Here is a 24,448-nt window from a genome sequence, read left to right as displayed (position 1 = left end):
TATGGGCTGAAGAAATATAGTGCTCAGCTTTTTTTGTGCAGTTGCTATTAGCTGTGGTCTGTGCAGTTTTTATGTAAGTTTTTCAGTATTATTGGATCAACATAACTGGCTATATTCTCTATATATTCCAAAGTACACACAAAGAATGGATTGTATGTTTATATTTCAGTGTTACTATGCTGTAATAAACTTTCACTATGGCTTGTGAGTTTTTTTGTTGTTCAGAGAGTAATTCTTTTTCTATTTAGACACCAGAAGAACATGAGTTAGAGACAGGGATCAAATCGAAGGAAGCAAGAAAGTACATTTTCAACTGTTTGGATGATATGGCTCAGGTAAGCATGGAACTTGAAAATTGGCTTGCTGCATGTTGTGGAATCTTTTGCTTATTGGTTGAATCATTTTAAAATAAATGTTGATTTTAATAGATTTTCTGATCCCAGTTCTTCATATAAGCTCCTGTGTTCATTGCACTTTTTTTTAGCCGCAAGGGCTGCAAGCCCCATCTCCTCCAAATTGACTTCTGATCAGCTGATCTCAAAGCACATTTGAGGCAGCACCAGGAATTAATCACCCTTGTATCCTTCCCCTTCTTTGCTCTTCCCCACAACAGTCTTCCATATTTTTTGTTGACAACAAAACTGGCCATACTTGAGGCCATTAAGGACCTTAGAGCCTAAAACCTATGATCTGGGTTTGTATAGTGAACAATTTCACCAAGCCCACCAGATGCACTTAGGCACCTGTTTTTAACCACTGTTGAATGGTGCTGTTTCATCAGGAGTCCTTTCAAATTGATATTGTGTAGTTGCTCAGAATTTAATGTGTGTTGGTCAAGTCGGGATCATACAGCCTTGTACATCTGGAAATCATCTTTTTGTTTCTGTTAGGTCTACATAGTCAACTAAATTGTTCTTTAGTGCTTATAGAGAACTGTTGGATGTACAAATCAGGTAGTAAAGGATGTAATGTACAAATCAGGTAGTAAAGGATGTAATGTACAAATCAGGTAGTAAAGCATCTGTATAAGCGTGTTGGTGCTTTGTAGTTTAGACATTCTGTTATGTGAACTGGTCCTTCTGTATAGTTTCAATTGTTGCACCTATGTTGATATTTAGTCCATGTACAAAGCTCCCAGATGGGTTAGTGGCATTCCTCGGTTTTGCATTGAAACAAAGACTAGGTTTAATCTGTAGTTTGTGCTAAATATGAAAAATTGGTCCCATGGTTAAGGAAGCAGCAAGTGATATTTTATCATAAAGGGCATCACAGCCATCTGACATCCACATATGCAAATTTTCCTCATGGGGATGGGGGTGGGGGCTGGGGGGGGTGGTCCCATGGCCTCAACAATGCTGGACGTTGGGTAGTCATAGATATTCCTGACATCCAGTGCTGCTACGGGCGTAAATGGAGGAAGTACATTGTATAATCCCCTCAGTAGATATTGCACCTCCTCAACTTCTTTAGTTTTTCTCCTTGACCATTTTGATCTGCTGAATTATGCACCTCTGTTAATTCTAGTGCCAGTGTGTTACAATGGATTCTGCTAAATAATAGAGTTTTATCAAAGAATGAAACCAGATCTGATACATTTCAAATGTTATTGTCTTAAGTGTTAGTAGTTGGACTCAGATCGGTTATACCAGTGATAGAAACAACCTATGCCAACTTTGATGGGACACAGTAGATTGCCTTTGACTGCAGTTTCTATGAACCTTCCAAGAGTTTCTTGAATGTAACTACTTTGGTTTTGATATTAAGCAGTATAATAATACCATTAATTGTAATTCTACTTTCAGATAAATCCTGTATTGGGAATTAAGATTCTGTAACTTATTTCAACATTAGAATGATGGCTCATCATACGTTTAAGAATTTTTTTTTCTGCTGCACTTTCTGCCCTCTTCTCCTGAAGGCAGTGACTCATGCTGGTGTTTGACCTCCAGTGCCTTGTCCAAGTGGCCATTCTCTATGCACAAGTCTAGAAAGTGAGGGTTGGAAGACTGCTTAATGACTAGCCTGATCATTTCCTCATCCAGTACTCACAAAGGGGATTATTCCAGTCTCTAAACAGAGATCGGAAGAGGGAAATCTGGTTCATAATTTTTCTGCTTTCCCTTCTCTTCTTCCCCCACCATGGCCAGCAGTACTGAGTTCAGTTGTATTGCTCCAGCTGTAACCACAACTAGAATTTGAGACAGACTAGGAATCCAACCTGGGATCGTCTAGTCTATGGCGCTTGCATCCCGTATTTTCAAACTTAGCCATTGGGGGAGATTTAACGTTTTTTTTAAAAGACTATTTATGGAATGAGGGCACATCTTAGAAACCTGTATTTGCTTAATTATGTTGTTTGGCAGTATATAGTTTTACTTTACAAACTGATAAATTTACAGGCTTTACAGGTTAATAAGTGACTAGTGTGTAACAAGATTAGTTACTACGCAAGGCATAGCTGAGTACTTAATCCACAGATGTATTAATCATTAGAGTACTATTATTGCATGTTGTACATTTCAAGCCCTGCTGATAAAAGGTTCTATGTAACCAGTTTCTGGAGAAAACAAAATTAATCTTCTCCCGTGTTACATAAAAAGGACTCTGAAAGAATGAAAAGTGTTCAATGCACTGAGGATTGCTGAAATTTGCCAAATGCATACATTCATCTCTTAAACATTTTGGCGATACAGCATACCAGGTATTCATTGCTTAATGTGACATGAAACACACCAGTGCAGTGATGGACTAGCCTAACCCCTACCCAGTTTTCATGTTCCAGTTCATCCTCAGAAAATCCAGCTGCAACATGTAAACTGTGTATTTGTCACTTAAGGTGAGACTCAAAATTGGGCCTGATTTGGGATTCCAGTGCTACAGCTGCCTTAAAAATAAGTTCAGTATTTAGGAGTTCAAGATATTTATCCTAAACACTTAATGACAAGCCCAGTATCTCATTGTGTCTCTTTCCTAATGTGCATTTACATTGTTTAATGTTTTTTCTACTTTCAGGTGAACATGCCGAATGATTTGGAGGGAACAGACATGTTGGCAGAGAAGGCAGACCGGAGGGAATATATTGATTTGTTGAAGAAAATGTTGACGATAGATGCTGACAAGAGGGTTAATCCGTTAAAAACCTTAAACCATCCGTTTGTTACCATGACACATCTACTTGACTTTCCTCATAGCAATCAGTAAGCTTTTTAAAATATGTAAATAAAAATTATTTGTGCAACAAATCTCTTTGGAACTAGGTTTGGAAATTGTACTGTTAGAACTTAAGATTCCTAGTTGAGATTATTTCAAGCTACTTTTATGCTATGTAAGAGCTGTGCTAGCATCTCTGGTTCCCAAAATACGGTACAATTTCCAAATACTTGCATAAAACAGGCATGCAGGTTGATGTTCAAGTGTGTTCCATAGATAGGCTGGAAACTCTATCCCATACTTTAAGCGATGAGAGGTCAGGCATGAGGAGCAAACAGCCTTTAGCTGGGAGGAGAAACCAAATGGCACAGATCCTAGGAGTACATATGATAGAATGGGAGAGCACATTGCAGCATTTGTTTATAATATCGTGACATCTTCATATGTGCCCAGTACATGGCTTCCCTAGAACCTATCAAGCCAGGCTATACCCTTACAGGATGAAGGAATATTTACAAAAAGTATTTGTATGTAAACCGAACTTCTTTTCTGGTGGGTTATGCAAGGGGGAAACTTTTTTACTTACTCATTGTGCTTCTTTTGCTCTTACTTCGGAAAAAATATGTTTGCAGCAGCTGTATGGCTGCGCACAGCAGTAAGTGGAAATAAGTGCACTGCTACGTGTATTTTTAAACATGCTTATTCCATTCATAAAATAAACATATTTAAATCTCTTGCAGTGTGAAATCCTGCTTTCAGAATATGGAGATATGCAAACGGCGAGTCAACAACTACGAAACAGTAAACCAGAATAAAAGCCCATTTATTGCACACGTTGCGCCGAACACAAGCACAAACTTGACGATGGCCTTCAATAACCAACTCAACACCATGCACAATACCATGCACAATCAGGTATGAGGCATATAATTAAAGTCTGTTGCACATAAAAATGCCTTTGTTTAAATCCAGCTTAGACTGATGGGATGAAAGTCTCCTTCATCTTGCTATAGGGATCCCATGTGAAATGAGTTTGGGCAGTCTTAATGCAGTCTCTAGTGGACATGGATCCACAACACACACGCATCTCTAATTTGGCATAAAATTGGCAATCTCACACGGAGGCCACAGGGTGATTGATGTGGGAAATAGGGAGAAAACGCATTGGTGCAGTAGGGGGCTGCTTTTCTGACTTTAAGCTGAGGGACATTGTTTGAACATAGTAGAAGGATCTTCACTCTGTATCTAACAGTGCTTTACTTGATCTGGGAGTGCTCCCCAGCATGAAATTGCTCACTTTGATCACAGTATTCACAAAAAAGCCTCCCACATATGTTTTTAAAAAAAAAAAAATAATTGGAAAAGTGCTTCATTAAGTTGTAAATTGATGCTCACTGTGAATTTGCAGTGTGGATCTCCAGTTATTTTATTTCAGCCATATTCTGGAGTTGAACTTTCACCTGTTTAGTTGCCTGGCCTCTGAAGTGGGAGTTCTGCATTGACTGATACAGCTCTCTGATCCTTTTCTACAGGAAAGAAAAAATTCAGCACATGTGTTGTGCTGGCAATCTCGTCCCATTTGCTGTATGAACTGAATCTGATCAGCCCAAAGTGTGTAAATTGTGAGATTACATTTCAGGTTTTCCTTGGGTGGCCTAAATGTGACCTCTATAGGAACTGCAGTATATAAATGGGGTGAAGGAGACCTCTTATATTTTATTGTAACCTTATTAAGAAATGGTGCTTGTACTTTGTCTTGGAGCTATTTTCACATATATATACTGAAAATTATTTTAATATATTCAGTGTGTGTGGTGTCCTTTTAATTTCAGCATATCCATCAGCTGTTTTACATGAATGTATACAGATGAAGACTTGGATTTTGCTTAGAGTCCTATTAATATAATATTGCTTTAAAGTTCTGATGGATATCAAATGTGTCAGCTACATTTCAAATTGAAATAGAGTAGAAGAAACTCTGAAGAAAGAGAAGGAAAATAATGAAGGGAATGAGGGACAGTAAGGGGTGTGTCTCATGAGAGAAATGGGTGCAATGGGGATGTTATACACTGGAAGGGATTGTGACTCCTCTAGCTATATGCACTCCATTGAAAATATAAATGGGCAAGGAACCCTCAGGCTTTTTAAAAAAAATCTTGCAGGTTAAGCTTTAGGTTTCAGTTAGGTTGATGTAACTGAGGAAATTATAACCAATTCTGTTATGGCTAAGGTATAATAGTATAAAGGTTGTATGTGGAACAGAGGGCATAGCTGACTGTGGAACTCTTCAATTAGTATGATTTCCATTCCAGATTAGAAACTAACATTCCTATTCTACAGCTCATGAAGTAGGATGAAGCCCTTTTAAGAACCCGTGCATGAAATAATTTGGCCTTCAATTCTATCAGATTTGATAATGCTGTTCGTTTTGTTATGCCTTACTATGTCTGGAATTCTGTTAGCTTTGACAACTTCTGTAATTTAATGGTTTTAAAATTGAGTATTGTGATTTCTCAGCCAAAAGCAAATGTGAAAAAAAGAATTAGCAGTAGTGGATATAATCGTAAACAGCAAACTCGTGAACAAAAATGAGGGGAGACAAATCATTCTTGCGTTGCTCTTGTGGTTTGATATTGCCTGAACCTGTTGATTGTATAAAAGCCTAAGAACCTCGTGCAAGCTTTTCTTCAAGATCTCGTGTGTCTTCACATGAAGGCATCAGGAAGAATTTTAAGTATATGCAGCTTTATTTTGAATTACTTATGCCAAATAGCAGTGGTGAAAAGATGAAGTCTTAAGAGTTGTATTGGGAGAATTGTTTTTGTGCAATATTCCTTGAATCTTTGAAGAAAAGACTATGTATGAAGTACACATTGCCTGGTCTTTGGATATATGTTACGTGGATCATAGATATAATCTTCGTGGTTTTTTTAACTGAACAATCTACTTGTGTTTTATTCTGTTAGATTTTTAAAAATCCCAATGGCACACTTTATTGTATTGCTGTACCAATAGTTTGATCGTTGAATCCTGTAATCTCTTTAGGCCAACACCCTGGCTCCTACCTCCACAGCTGCAACCCTTTCACTGTCCAGTGCTGATGTATCTCTGCTTAATTATCAATCTGCACTATACCAGCCTACAGTGGCACCTGTGGCGGGCATTGCACAACCAAGCATGCCTCTGCAGGCTGGAACAACACAGCTGTGTGCACAGGCTGACCCCTTCCAGCAAGCACTCATTGTGTGTCCACCAGCATTTCAAGGTAAGTGACATATTTCTGCCCCTCATAACTGTCGTGTACAAATGATAAAAGTCTCGTGCAACTTGAATGCCTCGTGAAACCTGAATGGCTTCTCAATTCCCTTTGTGTTTTTCACATATGCAGAATGCCAAGCTGGTAGGGTAACATCGGTCCAACGCCTTTTGAAAGAAGTGTGTGTGTAGACTGTTCTTCTTTTTATTTAGATTCCAATTTCCTTTTCTGTCCAGGCAAATCCCTCTTATAGGAAGCCTTATGTTTGGCTTAGTTTGGGAATTGTTCAGTGCTGTGATCAGTAGTGGACTGTACGATTACGAGGGACTATTGGTATCCATTGTGCTTGTTGACTGCTTTTCAAACTGGGTTGCCTGATGCATTATAACAGCAATTTTGAGTTTGTTACTCTGACTTGAAAATATTTTAATCTAACAGTTAACTTTAATTGACAATTTTTGCCCACTACTGGCACCTTACCGCTTTGAATTTTTTTGAGTAAGTTCAGCTAGATGTTGAATATTTTGAGTAGTGTTCATGTAGATTAAGAGTATCTAGGTGAGTGCAAAAGTTGAGGAATTTGGAGGCAAAATATAGAAAAGGCATTATGGTTGGCGGGGGGGTGGGGGGAGGAGGGAAAGAGAGGAAGGAGGAGAAAGAGTTGATGGAAGGTGCTGAGAGCTGCAAAGAAGCACAAAGAACAGTTGGGGAGTAATCAAGGTAGAGAAAGGCTAGTACTTGCAGAATAAAATCATTTTGTATCTATGGGATGAAACTACTTATTGAGCTTGAAGCATAACCGTATGGTTGAGGCTTGGTTGCATGTGGCAGCATCTTCTCTTTTGAAGTAAACGAATGCCACTGTTAGAATATTTAAATACGTCTTTTCTGTTGCTGTTTGGGGAGCTTAAGTGGAGAATTAAGTAAGATAATGTTCAAGTTTCTGAATAAAATGGGAGAGTCGTGCAGGCTTAATGATTGTTGTTGGTACTTTTCCTTTTTACCCATCCAAACAAAAAAAAAATCACTCTGGTCAGGGGAACTGGGTCAGGAGAACTGGCACTAAACTGTTCCCAAGCTTCTGTAATGACATTTCGACTGGTCATTAGATCGTGTGTATAATGGCCCATGGGGCCTCGATTAGCACCTTGCATTTGGCTGAGATCAGGGATTGCTGTGTAGGTGGAAAATCAGTATCAAACCATGATTCTGCTACACTGCTTACAACCTTTATGAAATTTTCCTGCCTACACTTTTAAACTAAAAATGTTTAACCTTTAGTCTGTTGAGTTTTTTTGAAATTACTGGAAAGCATATTATGCTGTCTACTTTTATTGACAGGGCTGCAAGCATCTGCAAAACATTCTGGCTTTTCTGTTAGAGTGGAGAATGCAGTGCCCGTTGTACCACAGGCACCAGCTGCACAGTCAATTCAGATTCAGCCTGGTGTTCTCACTCAGGTAAGTGGCTGACCTGTCTATTTCAAAATGAGTGTTGTTTCCTGCAATTACCTGTGCTTCCACTCCTGAAGGTAGTAACTCTTGCTGGGCTCCAACAGGTGCTGGCATCTCCCCAGTACCTTGCCTCAGTAGTCATACTTCGTAAGGGTTTGAGTGTCGGCAGCTGTCATAAATAGTAATCAGGAGTGGAGATCCTGGGTAACTTCCCACCCCTAAGCACCACTCATTCATTCGTCTCCCAACCAAGGACCATAGAGACCAACACGCATGCCTCGCTTAAAACCGTACCATTTGAGGTCAACTAATTCAGCACAGCTCGGGAATTGAACCTGGGACCTTCGTGGTCTCTATGGCTCAGCTGCACACATTGCAGCAATCCAGAAGCTAGCAGAGCAGCTCCCCAGACCATTTTAACCCTTTCAAATCTGATTTTCCTTATAAAAATTGCCTATGTGGTAGCTGCATTGAAGATCAGGCCTGCTTAAAACATCTGATTTACATTTAAGTCGAAATGCCATTTATCCAAAGATAGTTGAGAATGTTAATCAAGTATATTTTACAGGCTAAAATAACTGCAGAGGTCTTGATTTTTTTTTTTCTTGCTGGTTTACTCTTCTCCCCAAAACATTGGCTTTTTGCTGGACTACAATTTCACCAATGTAGTACTTTGCCCAAGTAGCCTTTATTCTTGGTTGAGCTTTGACATTTAGTGTCAGCAAGCTATTCGACCACTGGGGCTGCCATAGCCGGGCCCAATTCTGTCCGGCAGGGTAACAATCAGGAATAAGAGCTGTGGTAGATTCTTGAGGGGCACTGAGGCTAGTAGTTGCACCCTACCACCGTCCTGCTGAAATCAATTAACTCGTTACTTAACAGAGATTGAACGTGGAACCATATGGTTTGCATCCATCAGGGAACTCACCGGTTAAATTTGCTGAGCCATCGAGGGAATGCTGGTGTCAAATGTTTTTCTCTTGATTTGGGGTTTCACATTTGCATAGATTGATTTTATTTTGTTAAAAAGAGAATATTTTATTTATGTAAAGATTGTGACAGCTATATAAACCTTTTTGCCAATCTTAAAATTCAGTTGTCTTGGCTGAAGCAAATTAGTTCATTGCAATGCCAGCTGCACCTTTGATTTTACATTGATAGGTGTTTACACCAGTAGGCAAAAGATAAGTCGACATTGCTCCAAAACTTTACAAATAAATGAATTGTATCAAAGGTAAGCTCATGAGTTGAGTGAAAAGGTACAGATGAGTATATTAATTGCAGAGGCAAGGAGAGAATAGGCAATAATTTAAACAAAAGCAAAACTTAATTTTGAGGTTTCTTTGGCTGTGAATAACTTTATTCATGTAGACAAAGTTTTTAAAATTTCTTTTTGGAAAAGAAGCTTGTAAACTTCAAAAAGATAACTGCTTTTCATATAATGTACAAATATTTTCATTTTATATAGTTTCCTATCACACTAAAACATTTCAGAGCACTTCATGCAGTGAATTATGTTAGAGTACAGTGACTGCTGTTTTTATGTCGAAGATTTTCATTTTAATTCACTTACTGGTACAAAATCATTTTGCTAAATAATTTGTTGTGTGTTTTCATTAATTTTTGTGTGTTCACATGTGACTTAAAGGCAGTTTTAAATCACCAGGTGAAGTAAAAATCAATTGGTATGATAGAACAGTTTTCTTAATCTTGTCCACATGGAGCCAACAATGAGCGCGTTTTGCATCAAGTGTAGCTGTTGCTAAAAGCAAACTAAAATCAGTTACTTTACTTGAATCGCTCTATAAGCATCTAATTGTGCAAGCAAGTAGCTTTAACTTGAGACTGTATCTATAACCATTGAAGCTTATAGCTGAGCCACTGGTGTTACATTAGGCTTTGGGTTGGGATGCCAAAGTTGTCCAGGTTTTTTTACCCATACTGTTTTGATTTCAGAATTTTGTATCTGATGTACATACCACACGGATTGCAGCGGCTCACCACCACCTTCTCAAGGGCAATTAGGGATGGGCAACAAATGCTGGCCTTGAAAGTGACGCCCACATCCCAAATTAACAAATTTTTAAAAAAACATTGTTTCAGTGGAAATGTACTGTGGAAATTCTGAGAAAAATCTCCACCCATTTTTGAATTCTTGTTCAGTCTCTATGTAAACAGTAACCCTGCCTTGTTTGGCCCCATATGGACACAATTCAGCAATTTGAACTTGATCAGTAGTGCAGTGATTGAGTTATCCAGAGCAGGAACCCATGTAATGAAACCTCCTGACAACAAAAGTTTTGGCCACAAATGATTGTAATCAATTAGGGAATGACTTGCTAGCTACTAATTCTCTTTCTTTTCCCTCTAGAATTGTGGCAATTTGGAATAAATAACAACTTTTTTTTTTACAGTGTTGAAAAATGTAATGTTATAAATGTCGAGTGAACTCTTCGTAGCTTTGAACGCCTTATTGCTAAAGGATTAAGGGATAAACATTTCAGTCCAAGATTTTGAGACCTGCCTTACAGCAGTGCTGTCCTGGTTTCATAATTTTGTTGGGAGAAAAATATAAAACTTCAAAAACAGCAGAAAAGGAGTGTTTCTGTTTGTAGTAATATAGATACAAACTTGGCCATCAATTTTTAAAGCTATGATGGGAATTCTTTTTTTTTCCTTGCAGTTGGCAGTGTCCCTTTTTGTATGCGTGACTAGAATGTGTATCAAACCCATTTTAAAATCAAATCTAATATTGATGCTAGTCACTGTTAATTGTATTTGTTTCTAAAATAAATGCGGGTTTAGCTTTTCAATGTGGTTTATCAACTTCAGTGGGATAGATGGCTGTGTACTGGTGCTTTTCTCTCCTCCCCCTTCCCATCCCCACCATTTTGGGGTCCAGACTTAAATCTGACCAAAGACAGATGGGGGCAAGAGACAGATGTTGGAAGAGGCCTAAGTAAAACAAGTCTGAGTAATCTGAACTTAATTCCTGATTCACTTCACATGCACAGTACTGCCTTTGTTTAAAAAAATGTTTTGCCAAAGACCGAACATGATTTTCATACTATTCACGGCATCAAAAAGAGACGCTGCAGATTTGAGAACTAATGTACCATATAACTGACTCCCACCCCCCCGTTACAGGGCAGCTGCACACCGCTGATGGTGGCCACTCTACATCCTCACGTTGCCACTGTTGCTCCGCAGTATGCGGTCCCTTTTACCCTGAACTGCGCAGCCGGCCGGCCTGCGCTGGTCGATCAGACGACCACAGTACTGGTAAATGCTCCCACTTGGTGTGATTCTGTGCACTAACAGATGCTCCTCTGAGGCTGCTGCAGAGGAACGGAAGCATGTATCATTGTGTACCTTATATTTTTTCCACGTCATTGGACGTCTCCTCTGTCTTACTCTTTTGAACAATCTTGATGATGATACAAGTTATACTTGAGACCAAAACACTCAACATTTATAAAAGGCTCGAATTCCAGTAACATGGTTGGGGATGAAGGGAGTGGAAAGTAACTTTCATTACTATTGGACTATTTATTTTGTTCATGGCTCATTAACCAGACAAATGCTAAACCATTTGAGGACCAATGGGGTGGAATATAAGTACAATTGTGCCTAACTATATCTAAATTCCCTAGAGAAATTATATGGAAGGATAACAGCAGGGGCCAGATCTTTTCACCTACTTCAACTCAGATTGAGTTAATCTATATTCAGACATGAGCTAGGAGAGAGGAAAGGAATGATTCTGTCCACAGAATAGTATTGTAGATCTCCTTGATGACACATTCTGCTTTATACAAAGCATTTCAGGGGAAATTAGTACCATTCCATGTATTCTGCTAGATAGAGATAAGCAATTTTAACAGTAGACCAGGAGTTATTGGCATCTCTTGCCACCTGGCCCCATCTCCACAACGTTCAAAGCCTTTGGGGAAGCTAGATAAGCACATGAAGGAGAAAGGAATAGAAATATATGCTGATAGGGTTAGACATAGAGGGGTGGGAGGATGCTCGTGTGGAGCATAAGCAGTGGCATCAACCAGTTGGATTGAATAGTGTGTTTCTGTGCTGTAAATTCTATGTGATTATTTATTTCCCCCTTGTTATAGTTTTTCTACTCTTCATTATAGCTATTCTCGCTATATAACATTTTGTGAGCAGACTGGAAGCCTCTGCTGGTGCTACCCTAATCAGCTACAGGGAGACTTTGAAAGAGACTTGAGAATACCAGTAGAACTGTCATTTTCAATTATTTAAAAAAAAAAATAGAATTTCAGGATAAATAGCTAAAACAGTAATATTACAAGTTTTCAAAGGTTAAGTTTTATAATGCATTGGTCAGGACACACTTTGGGTGCTGTGTATAGTTTTAGTCATCATACTTTGAGAGGTATGTATGGATTGGAGAGGGTGAGTTGTGAGGAAAGAGATAGATATAGATAGATAATGTGAGCCTAGACGATTACTTCGTGGTCAGTGGGACTTGGGGATATAATTTTAAATTAGTGAAAAGTAAATTTACAATTGATGTATATTAAAAATAAAATCTAAGCTCAAAGGTCGATTTCAAATCTACTAGCTAAAGTGGTAATCAGAAATGTATTTAGATGCTAGGCTGGGTGAATTGCATTATAATTACTACTTGCATTTATGTAACAGTAGTAAAATGTCTCAAGGCAAGTCACAGAATTGAAAACTGACAGGATGTGGGTGGTGGAGTTCTGGGTGAGCTAGAGTTTATGTAGGGTGGACCTCAAGGCTGCTGAGGAGGATGTTGCAGAAGTAGAACCTGGCGGTATCAGAAGTGGGGGATGAAAGTTTCAGCGGCCCCTGGGGCTGAGGGTAAGCATGGAGGCAGGCAATGATGGTGGACTGGCAGAGAGATTGAATTAGGTATCATCATACAATGAGGAAAAAGAGGGGACCAAGGTTGGGGTATTCCTAAGATGGCAATGTATAGGTGGAAGGAGAACCAATTGCTCGAGATGTACTAGCTACTTTGGGACAGATAGGACTAAAAGAGGGTGCATCCATGGAGGTGACCTGTGGAGGGAGAAAAAGTCTAGGAAGACAAGGAGAGAGTATACCATGATCACAATCACAGTATTGATGACATGAAGCAGGCAATATTGGGCAGGGTGAAAACTGATGTAATGGAATTCCAACAGGCAGTGGTAGGACAATGTGTTCAAGGACCTTAGAGAGGAAAGGAAGTCCAGAGATGAATTTCCTAGAAGGTTAGATTCCTAATGTTTGTTTCAATATCTTTGTTGGGATGGTGACCGTGGCCATTTGATTGCTTTCAATTGGTAAACGGAACATGGGCCATTGTTTAGCTTCCACTTTAATGACGTTCATTTTACCAACTTTGAGAAATGGAAGGTAGACAGACTTCTAGCCATTTGGCTACAAGCTCAGCACTTCTCCTACTGACCTTCAGCATAATTCCTTGAGGTTACTGAAAGCTGAATAGTTGAACATCACCCTCATTGTTGGGCAGTATGGCAATATTCTGGGAAATATAAACCCAAAATTGGAATCAAATATCCAAACCTGAACATGTACCGTCAGAATTGGTACTAGAAGCAAAAGCCCACCAGACTCCATTGTAAGTAGCTATCAGATATTAATTCTGCTTATGACTCTATAAACTGACAGTAATGTTGCAGCACAGTACACTATTCTGGCCACTACATCCTGCTGTTTCCTTTCACTGTTTTGTTCCAAAACTTAGGCATGTACATCACTGGAAAACCTTGACATTAGAGTTAAGTTGGCAGAGCTGAGTCTGCACTGTGGCAGTGTTTCATCACAAAAGGTATAAGGTTAGCTGCTGCTCTCTAATTCAGAGCCTACTGTGTGCCATTCGTTTACAAATCCATAGTCCACCATTTTTCTTATCTTCCTGCTGAGGGTTTGATTTATAGTTCTTCCATACTTGAACTTTCTAAATTCTGAATTTTGCTGTACAGTAGCAGCCAGTTTCGAGCCTTTTAGTAATGCTGAGTCCATTGGATTTAAATTGATATTTTTCAATAAGCAGTCAGTGACTGGTGACGTGGTCAGATTGGTAATCCAAATCAAAACCTGAACTGATATTTAACATTTGAACAAATTTTAGTGAAGACTGCAAAAATTAATTAGCATTTTTCTTTTCCTTAGCAATATAATAGATAAAATGATGGTTTTGAAGTGGGATTGCAGGGATGTGAGGGAGAAAACTGACCTCTGCATTGATACTTTTGATCTTAAATGAGGAGGTCAGTAACTTACATCCTGCCTAATTGCTGCTTCAGATAGCCTTTTATTAAAGAACAAAACCTGATATCTCAGCTGACTGACAGATGCTGTTATGATGCTCAAACTAGGATGTAATTTCCTTTAAAACAAGATGTTGGCTTCCCCTGTAACTCCTCTGATTAAGGTAGTGAACATGTAAGCCATATAAACAAGGAATATCCTAGATTCGATCCATGGTCTGTGCTGAGTTAGCTGATCCCAGCTGGAGCAATGTTAGGGAGTGAAAAATTGGCAAAGGTTCCCTCCCTGATCGCAATCCATTGAACTCTGCACAAAACCACATATCTGAATATCAGGTGAGAACAGGATCAAGCTCAGTATTGATTTAAATTTAAATAGTCTCATTTGTTTCCCTCTTTCGGTATAATTTTTTTTAAAAAGAAAGATAAAATGCACTAAAAACGGCTCGATTTTTGGAGGCACTGTCTTAATGCCTGAAGAGGGAGAACAGCCATGTTGTTTTTTAATGGCTTTTGTAATGCCATATGTTCTGACATTGATTGAATCCCAAGTATTTGGGGAAAGACAAAAAAAATTACAATGCCCCTTTCCACAAAGACACTGCCCTTTTACTATATCTAAGCACATATATTTCTGTAGCATTTGACAGTATTTCTCAAAATCCTCACTCATATCTTTCATAATTATTGGAAATAAATAATGAGATGCTATAATTAGCTTTGGAACAAGACTGAATATATTGAAAATAGCCCTAATGTAAGCTTATAAACCAGATCCTATAATCATTTCCCAAAAAGAGATAGCTGTGCCTTGCCTTTATGGCAGGCGTCAAGTTTGTCACCAGAATTGTAAATTGTGGAGCTAAAGTCTATCACATTAGAACAGTTCAGTCTTTTAACATGGCTTTTGAAAGACCCATTTGATACCAAAACTAATTGGATTTCAGGATGTCTCATGAGTAACTTATTTAAAAAAACACAAACACAGTTGTTTGAAATTAATCTGTTACGATTAGCTCTGTAAAAACTTTTTGCTTAAATGACACATGCTAATAACCTCATTGTGCGCCATAACTCTTCCCTGCCTGGTCCCACAATGTAGGGATCCAAATCAACAAAGTCGTTAACCCTGAGTGCTGTAGCAGTTGGGTACCCACATTCCTTCCTATCCACTGAGTTAAATAGTCCTTCCATATATGTAATGTATAAAGTAGTAATTAAGTCAGAAGCACAGGAAAAACATATTCTGTGTAACTGATATCTAAAATTGTCCCTGATGGCAACATGTTTATCTATAAAGTCTTGCATATAGCGTGACTTCCTGTAAGTGTCAGATACTTCCTGTAACACTTTCCCTATCACACTTGGTTGATAATGCCCCCTATTGTTATAAAACAGCGTATCCTGTGACTCACCGTGTACAGCACCACGGGAGATCTGCTAGTATATTAAGAAAAATTAATTATGTAGGCTACTCTGACATTTAATGAAACATCCTTAGGTGATTGGAAGGTTGCTAATTAAATTTTGTGGTCTTGATTGAAACGTTAGTAGCATGTTTATTTTTCAAATGGATCATGCAACTTCTGCAGTCGCTTCCAGTGACCACATGCATTTTGCTTTCTCAGATCAAAGGTTGGTTAGAATGTTCCCTCCCTTTTCCCCCTTGCTGCTTGGCATGAGCCTGCTTAGAAGAGATTGCTGTGTCTGTGTGTTTGTATTCCTGCAGAATGGCTCGTCGCACAGAATATCCGAATGTATGTTTCTGCTTCAGAGCTGCAAGATATTGGATATACTCACTTTCTCTTTCTCTCATTAAACTGTAATGCCTTGTCCTGTGCAGGTATTGGCTTTGGAGGGAGGCGTTGTGTAAATCTAACATCACAGATCTTTGTTTTACCATTGTGCTTCTCTTGCCAGCTGTGTGCGGTCTTCAGCTAGATGCTTTGTGTTCTTTTCGGGTTGTCTGCAAACTTTTGGGGTAGTGTCCCACGCAGTGGCAATCTTGACAATCTGTCTTTGTTTGCAGCAGGCGTGGCCTGGAGGAACACAGCAAATCCTGCTGCCGTCAACTTGGCAGCAGTTGCCTGGAGTGGCTGTCCACAACTCAGTCCCACACGCTACTGTGATACCAGAAGCTATGACTAGTTCCCAACAACTAGCAGACTGGAGGCAAGTTTGCTTTCAATAAAATGAACTGTTTCTGAATTAATTTTTAACTTTGACCAAATTCTGAATTTTCATTCCTTTAAGAGGAAGGTAAGTACCAGTATGGTCCAATACATAAAGAAGAGTTTTATCAATAGCACAATTATCACTATAATCATGAATGAATTTGTGCTGTATTGTTAAAAACCTTTTCAAAAATAAGATTCAGAGAAAAATTTCAATCCTAAATATTTTTTCTTTTTTTGTTGCTAATTGTTGCCACAATTTCTGTCTGCAGAATACAACAAATCTCCCTAATTTTCTTAAATAAGATTATCTTCCTCCTATAAAATAAATTGAATGTCCTAATAGTTTTGACTATTGCATCCCTCATAAATCATGTCCAAAAAATAATACATTTGGGCAATAAAAACAAGCGGTACATTTGTTGAGCTTTGGTGCATTTGGCTGGTTTGGGTCTGAAGTAAAGCTGGGTTCTAATGCCTCAATTACTTACCATTTATAATTTAGAGCATTCTGGGGCACTCTGGTTTGCAGTTCATAGAAACGGAGACTACCTTGGAGTGCATTTTTCTAGATTTAGTGGCCTGTAGAAAATGTTGTAGAATTAATCCAGAATCCTCCTAGATCCCTGCCACTAAGAAGTAATAATGTTAACCCTAGATAACTACACCATTGTAATATTAGTTTTAGGTTAAGGGTATTGGGTTGGGTTGGGTTGCGGAGTTAATGTAAAACATATTTTCCGTTTCAACAACAACTTGAACTTGTATAGTGCCTTTAACGTAGTAAAACTAAATTTGACACCAAGCCACGTAAGGACAGGTGACCAAAAGCTTGGTCAAAGAGGTAGGTTTTAAAGAGCATCTTAAAGGAGGAGAGAGAGAGGTAGAGAAGTAAAGAGGTTTAGGGAGGGAATGCTAGAGCTTAGGGCTTTGGCTGTCGTGCCTTCAGCTGCCTATGGTGGAGCAATGAAAATCAGGGATGCGTAAGTGGCCAGAATTGGAGGAGCGCAGAGATCTCTGAGGGTTGTAGGGCTGGAGGAGGTTACAGAGATTGGGGGAGTGGGAGGGGGGCGGTGGCGAGGCCATGGAGGGATTTGAATACAAGGGTAAGAATTCTAAAATCGAGGCTGTTGCTGGACTGGAAGCCAATGTTGGTCAACGAGCACAGAGGTGATGGGTGAACGGGACTTGGTGCGAGTTACGATACAGGTAGCAGAGTTTCGGATGAGCTCAAGTTTATGGAGGGTGGAAGATGGGAGGCCGACCAGGAGAGTGTTGGAATTGTCAAGTCTAGAGGTAACAAAGGCATGGATGAGGGTTCCAGCCACTGATGAGTTGAAGCAGGGGCGGAGATGGGCGTTGTTAGAGGTGGAAGTACGCGGTCTTGGTGATGGAGTGGATATGTGTCGGAAGCTCATCTTGGGGTCAAATAGGACGCCGCAGTTGCGAACTATTTGGTTCAGCTCCAGACAGTGGCCAGGGAAAAGAGATGGAGTCGGTGGCTAGGGAACGGAGTTTGTGGTGGGGACCGAAGACAATGGCTTCAGTCTTCCCAATATTTAGTTGGAGGAAATTTCTGCTCATCCAGTACAGGATGTCTGACAAGCCACGTGACAAATCAGACAGTGGAAGGGTTGAGAGAGGCAGTGGTGAGGTAGAGTTGGGTGTCATCAGCATACATGTGGGACCTGACGTTGCGTTTTCGGATGATTTCGCTGAGGGACAGCATGTAGATGAGAAATAGGAGGGACTAAGGATAGATCCTTGGGGGACTCCAGAGGTAATGGTGCGGGAGCGGGAAGAGAAACCATTGCAGGTTTCTTTGGCTGTGATGGATAGATAAGAATGGAACCAGGCGAGGGCAGTCCCACTCAGCTGGACGACAGAGTTGAGGCGCTGGAGGAGGATGATATGGTCAACCGTGACAAAGGCTGCAGACAGGTTGAGGAGGGATAATTTACCATGGTCACAGATACGTAGGATGTCATTTTTGGTTTTGATATGGGCCTTTCCAGTGCAGTGGCATGAGTGGAAACCTGATTGGAGGGGTTCAAACATGGAGTTGTGGGAAAGATGGGCATGGATTTGGGCGGCAACAACACGATCAAGGATATTGAAGTGGAAAGGAAGGTTGGAGATGGGATGCTAGTTTGCAAGGACAGAGGAATCAAAGGTGGGTTGTTTGAGAAGGGGATGATGATGGCAGATTTGAAGGGGAGAGGGGAGGCAACTGGGGCCAGGAAGGGAAGTTGGACGGTCAGCAGTTTGGTGGGAATAAGGTCGAGGGAGCAGGAGGTGGGTCTCCTGGACAAGCTGAGCTTGGAGAGGGTGTGAGTGGAGATAGGAGAGAAACTAGAGAAAATCATTCTGTAGAAAAAATGAAAACGTTTAAGAGTTGAGCAAAAGCGTGTGGATCTTTGAGTTTTGCAATAGTACTTTGTAGCTAACTGGGTCCGTTTTAAGCATTAGAGCAATCTTAAAAAAAAATCCTCAACAAAGCATGTGAAAGCCTTTTATTGGTAATTATTTTCATCTGCCTCTACGACCACATTTTGGATAATGAGTTCTGTTATTCTTTAATGTTAGATATCTGCTTGCTGTTTACACTGAAAATAATTTTCCTCTTTGTTCTCAGAAATGTACATTCCCATGGAGGCCAGTATAATGCCATTGTGCAGCAACCATCTTTGTTGGCCGGTCATGTGACCTTAGCTGCACAGCCCCTGAATGTTGGTGTTGCCCATGTGGTACGTCAGCCCCAAAACTCCAGGTCTTCCTCCAAAAGGAACAAGCAGCATCACAACACAAGGTAAAGTGTCTGCACGTAGCACATTAAAAAGGAAATCCAGTCGTGTATCAAATTGATGTGCTTCAAGTGGCTGAGTTCAGTTACACTACGCTTCAGGTTAAATACCCGGTGCTAAGTAAGTGCATTCACTGCCTTTGTGGAATTGATCCACAGAGACCAGAAAGGTCCCAGATTGATTCCCAGGTTTGTGTTGAGCTAGCTGGTTTCAACTGGCATGGGAAATGGGGTGCTACAGTGCTACAGTTGGCCTCAGCAAACCTGGGTCTGGGAAGAGAGATATCAGCTAGGATTTCTGCTCTTGATTGCTATCCAGTGACAAGCCAAGATCTCCACATCAATATCAAGTGACCCTCTGTTGGAAATGCCTGTTTGTATCATGGGTGCAAACAGGTTCTATGTCAGCTGTGATGCCCTACAACAATGAACTCACCACCACTTGCTTTCAAAGCTCTCACATGAATAAGGGCCATTGGAGGAAGGTGCAGAAGGCAACTACACCTGTGGAACTGTGTCCCAACAAGCATTCATTACCTTGCCAGGGTGGGGGGGGGGGGGGAGGAGGATAAAGTTGTAGCAAAAAGAAACAATGCAGGCATGCAAAATTTACCAATATGTTAATTGGCAGGTAATCAAAGAAAAAGCAAAAGTAAAGTTTTCATTTCAACACAAATTACTAAATTCTGAAGTATCCTTATGCCTAATTGTGGACTACAGATTATTTTGAGTGACAGAATTGATATGAAAAAACCTTGGAGAACTGTTTGCAGTGGGGATGTGATAGAATTTGTAGGTCACTGTGAAGACACAGGTACTGGAAGTGGTTTCTTTTGCAAAACCACATGTGCAAGTTTCTGGCAAAAAGTACACAAATACAATAAACACACATTGAGTAATTGAAAGATTACAATCAAGTATTCATTTTCAGTGCATGCAAGGAATGTTCTTGCTGCACGGTTTTATGATGTGTAGTGTTCTGTTTCAGGAATGCATTCAACCTTCTGATATGCTATGGGGAATTTTAAAATATTTTTCCTCTTGCAATATCGACTTCTCAGACAGAAGTGGTGGGTTGATCGATTGGAAAGGTATTTTTATTGCACGGTTTAGCACTTTCTAAGAAGTATTAATTAGTGGATAATGAAGTGGATAGAGCTGTATTTCTGTGGAATAAACAATTACTTTTTAAATTAGGAACAATGATGGAATCATTTCTAATTTAATGAATGCTTAAAATATCTTTGTAGGAATAGTTGAACATGATAGCTTAAAATATTTCTACATTTTATACCAAAAGAAAATCTGCTTTAAAAGAGTTAAGTAGAAAGTAAGCAAAAGTGAGAATTTGAAAACTCAATGCAAAGAAATGTAGAAGTTGAAGTCAGGAATTTTTTGTGCAACATTTCCAAGCTGGATGTTAAATGTTCTGCCTTGCTAATAATGTTCTCTGCTTGTACTAAAGTAAATAGTTAAAATATTGAAAAAGGTGCCATCTGCAGGTAGATGTTGCACCAAAAACTTGCACATTATACACATGAAGCTAATACATTACATTAATTTCTAATACATAGTCTCTTCATGCAAAAAAAAAATGCCAAGCTCCCCGGTGGTTGAGTTGATAAAGGCAGCATGTAGCTGATCCATATAGACCAGAGAGTCACTGGTTCCATTCCTGATCTATGCTTTGTTGGCTGATATCAGCTGGGGTGGCAGTAGGGACAGCCCAGTTGGCCTCACTGCCCCCTATGTTAGGGAGGGAGAAATCAGCCAGGGTACCTGCTCCTTACCAGTATCCATTGCCTTTTGCTGGTAAGTGCATGTGTGCATACATTGGGTGAAGACGGATTCAGGTTTGGCTGTGGTGCCCCTGTGGTTGAACAGTCTGCTAACACTCGCTGACTAGTCTCACACATGAAGTATGGCTGCTTAGACACAGTTCTGATGGGCGCTCGACACCTGTGGAACTGTATGCAGCAAGAGTCAGCCTCTTCAAGAAAAGAGAGCAGAAAAGGAAAGAAATTGACAAAAAAAAGTACTCTTGCGAAATAGTTTATTTTATAAGGAGTGGAATTTGATACTCTATATTTGAATTTGAATCTGTAGAGGAAACTGCACATAATGAGCCTCTGGAGTTAAGTAACATCTAATCCGTGTGCATTGTGTATTCACCATTTTCTATATGAAGTTCAGCAGATATATGGTGAGTTGTTGTAGATGGTCCCTTTTCAGTTATTTTGTCAAGATTAATTGGAAATCCCTGAAATTTACCTCGTACTCTATACATGGTGAATTGCCAACACTAATTTTTAAAGTCTGTTCTAGCCAAATGTGTAAAGGAGTATATGGACTTGCATTGTGAACTTTTCTTGCCGTGCACAAGCAGGGCTTTTTTTGGTCTCAATGTACAGTGAGCTCAGTGTAGCCTCTTGCAAAATAATAACTTTGTGTAAAATTGAAACTAGTTTATGACTTTACTTGAACAGAGCTTGGGCAACAAATTCAGCTGATAATTTTAAACTTTAAAACTCATATCACTGGTTTCCACAATAAACTTGGCTGTTACTTAATCCTCTGCCAGGAATGTTCCTGTGTTGGATGTCACTCCCTCCCAAACGTACATGGTGGTTCAGAACAGTCCTGCAAGTGCACCCTCCCCATACTGCAGCACGACGCTTGATCATCAGCGACAGACCATTGTGATTCCTGACACACCCAGTCCCGCTGTCAGTGTTATCACCATCCGCAGTGACACAGATGAAGAGGAAGAAACCAAGCAGAAACTTGGGAGGTAGGTGTATCTCTACAGTCATTAACAATTATAGGAGATAGATAGAAGTCATGCTATAGTAGCAAGTTATGACACTGCCCACACTACTTCCAGGTGCAACCCAGGTAGAGAAAGCGCTCTGATTTTGGAGGGGAAAGCACATTTTAAGTGTGCTCTGTGGTTTGTCAGAACTTAGTTCATTCACCTTGGAACCTGCCTTTGAGTTGACTTGTTAGTATTTTACCTGTGGCTCCTGGCTTCAATCAAATCCAATACAAAGATTCTTTGTTGATTTTCTTAAATATGGCTGCAAATGTAAATACTTCACATTAGTAATAAAATAAGTTTTAAAATATTACTGAGCTGACAAATTCAAATCTCCCAAGAAAATACTAAATTATACACTATTGTGAGTGACTGCCATCAATACTTTTGTCCAGTTTCTTTGCTTTTGTCCCAGCTTGAAGTGGTAACTCCAGCTGGAGTGTGATCCACAAGTGGCAGCCACCTTGTGATACTTCACCCAAATGGCCATTCTTCACAAGCCTTGACATCGAGTGTTGGCAAACTCTTTGATCTTAGGGGAAGAAACATCATAGCTGAGCTCGATGCTGTCCTTGCCTGACTTTTTTACACACGCGCACATGCACGCGCACACACTTCCCAGCAGTAGTCAGTGGATAATGATCAAGAACAGGAATCTTGGTTGTGTTTCAGCTAACCCAGCACAGATCAAGGTTTTGAAACTGGGACTGTTGTGGTCAACAACAACACCATGCGTTTCTACATGCAGGAAGATTTATCATAGCGATTAGTATTAGGATGACAAAATAAGGGGCATTGATTGAGAGGAAAAGGGAAAAATGAAGGTCAAACCAATGGAAATACATTAAGTGATACTGTTCCAGCATCTATTTCGAGCAGTTGAGGTTCTGGGAGTATTGGCATAGCCTGAGTACCTCAGTGTCAGGAATTGAATACAGCACTACATGGTTTTAAAAAAAAAGACCCAATTGTACATAATATTGACTCTGGTTTAACATCTACATACAACCTAAACAACTTTTTTTTTTCTCTTCTCCTTAGCTCTGGTGTGAAACAGAGATCAAATGTCATCAGTTATGTCACTGTCCATGATTCTTTCGAATCTGACTCCTCAAATAGTAATAGTCCCTACCCATGTGAACGCCCTCGAGCAACGCATGTTATCAGCAGTACACAGGAAGTCTCTAAAAGAACATTGGATGCCTGTCATAGTTCTGGATCGCGCACCATCATCGTACAGCCGTTGAAGGCACAAGTCAGTGATAGTATGGGAGAAAGCAACAGTTTGTCAGGTAGGAATATGATGTAACCAAAATGTGCTTCCAACAATCCAAAGTTGTAATTTTAGCTAGATCATTTTATCTTTGCTTCAAAACAATTCTGCATCGATAAAAATCAAAGTGTGTTAATAAATGTATAACTTGTTTTGTCATATGAGCCATTCAACCCAAGAGGCACCAGGGACATCTAAATTAGACCATATTTCCATTTATGCTTCTAAAAAATTTAAAACATGTACAAATTGAGATTCCTTTCAGTTCACTCCTTCCCCATGACTTTTTTTTGTCTCCCCTTAAAAATGTGGTCTCAACTGCTGATGTTACTGTTGACGTAATCACCTATTTTTAAGCTGAAAACAATTACCGAAGTAACCCTTAAAGTGCAGGCCTCCACACCTGTTTAGTGTTCAAACTTTATTGAGTTAAGTGTAAACTCCTCTGGTTGTGCTGACAATAACAACTTCCATTTATATAGCGCCTTTAACATAGTAAAACGTAATGAATCTTACAACACCAGGTTATAGATTATTTTCAAATAAAACTGTTGGACTATAACCTGGTGTTGTAAGATTCCTTACATTTGTCCACCCCAGTCCATCACCGGCATCTCCACATCATAGTAAAACGTTCCCAAGGTGTTTCGCAGGAGTGTTGTCAAACACCGAACCACATAAGATGATACGGTGAAACTTATTGACAGTCCCAAATAACTTGCATTATAACAGCTACAAGCTGCACCTTGAATCCACGGACACTCTCAAAACTGTGGACTGCCTTCAATGCACCAAGTCCATTTACAAATTAAAACGCTTGCGGCACAGGTCAGGGCGAGGTGGCTGTGGGTGATAGAAACTGTTTTTGTGGAATGGGGAGCTCTTTACCCAGCATTCACAGCGGCAGAGAAACCACTCTATCTCTGGGATTGAATGCTTACATGGCTCTATCCCAGGGATAGAGTGGTTTCTTTGCCACTATGGATCCTGGGTTAAGAACTCCCCATTCAACAAAAGCCGGAAACAGCACTGGGCAACACCACATCTCACTCCACCAGTATATCAAGTATAGCTCTCTAGCCACCCCCCAGCACTTCAAACATTAGCAGTTGCAGCACACGGAGGGTGGGGGGGTCCTAGACGGGTCTGCAGGGCATTAATCCCCTCGGTTTGGCTGGGATCTCCCGCTACTCTGGCCCTAAAGCAGCCACCTCACCCTGTGCAGGCTGCCAACATAGCAGATCC

At 40.0% G+C, this 24,448-nt stretch overlaps 1 protein-coding gene across 5 annotated transcripts in view; it reads left to right on the top strand.

The window, feature by feature from the left end:
• Nucleotides 1–24,448, top strand: part of LOC137344390 (homeodomain-interacting protein kinase 1-like) — a 92,219-nt gene that overhangs the window by 58,432 nt on the left and 9,339 nt on the right. For 2 of the 5 annotated variants that reach the window (XM_068007298.1, XM_068007299.1), the window contains 10 exons: nucleotides 249–335; nucleotides 3,013–3,197; nucleotides 3,891–4,065; nucleotides 6,196–6,415; nucleotides 7,748–7,866; nucleotides 11,008–11,142; nucleotides 16,168–16,310; nucleotides 18,948–19,121; nucleotides 21,697–21,906; nucleotides 22,972–23,222. In XM_068007298.1, the coding sequence (XP_067863399.1) occupies nucleotides 249–335; nucleotides 3,013–3,197; nucleotides 3,891–4,065; nucleotides 6,196–6,415; nucleotides 7,748–7,866; nucleotides 11,008–11,142; nucleotides 16,168–16,310; nucleotides 18,948–19,121; nucleotides 21,697–21,906; nucleotides 22,972–23,222 (1,699 nt within the window). The remainder of the gene's footprint in view (nucleotides 1–248; nucleotides 336–3,012; nucleotides 3,198–3,890; nucleotides 4,066–6,195; nucleotides 6,416–7,747; nucleotides 7,867–11,007; nucleotides 11,143–16,167; nucleotides 16,311–18,947; nucleotides 19,122–21,696; nucleotides 21,907–22,971; nucleotides 23,223–24,448) is intronic. The other 3 variants (XM_068007300.1, XM_068007302.1, XM_068007301.1) reach the window with 3 other exon arrangements.

This window comes from Heptranchias perlo, chromosome 27, assembly GCF_035084215.1.
Source record: "Heptranchias perlo isolate sHepPer1 chromosome 27, sHepPer1.hap1, whole genome shotgun sequence".
Classification (NCBI taxonomy): Eukaryota; Metazoa; Chordata; class Chondrichthyes; order Hexanchiformes; family Hexanchidae; genus Heptranchias; species Heptranchias perlo.
This window is presented reverse-complemented; position numbering and strand designations above follow the sequence as displayed.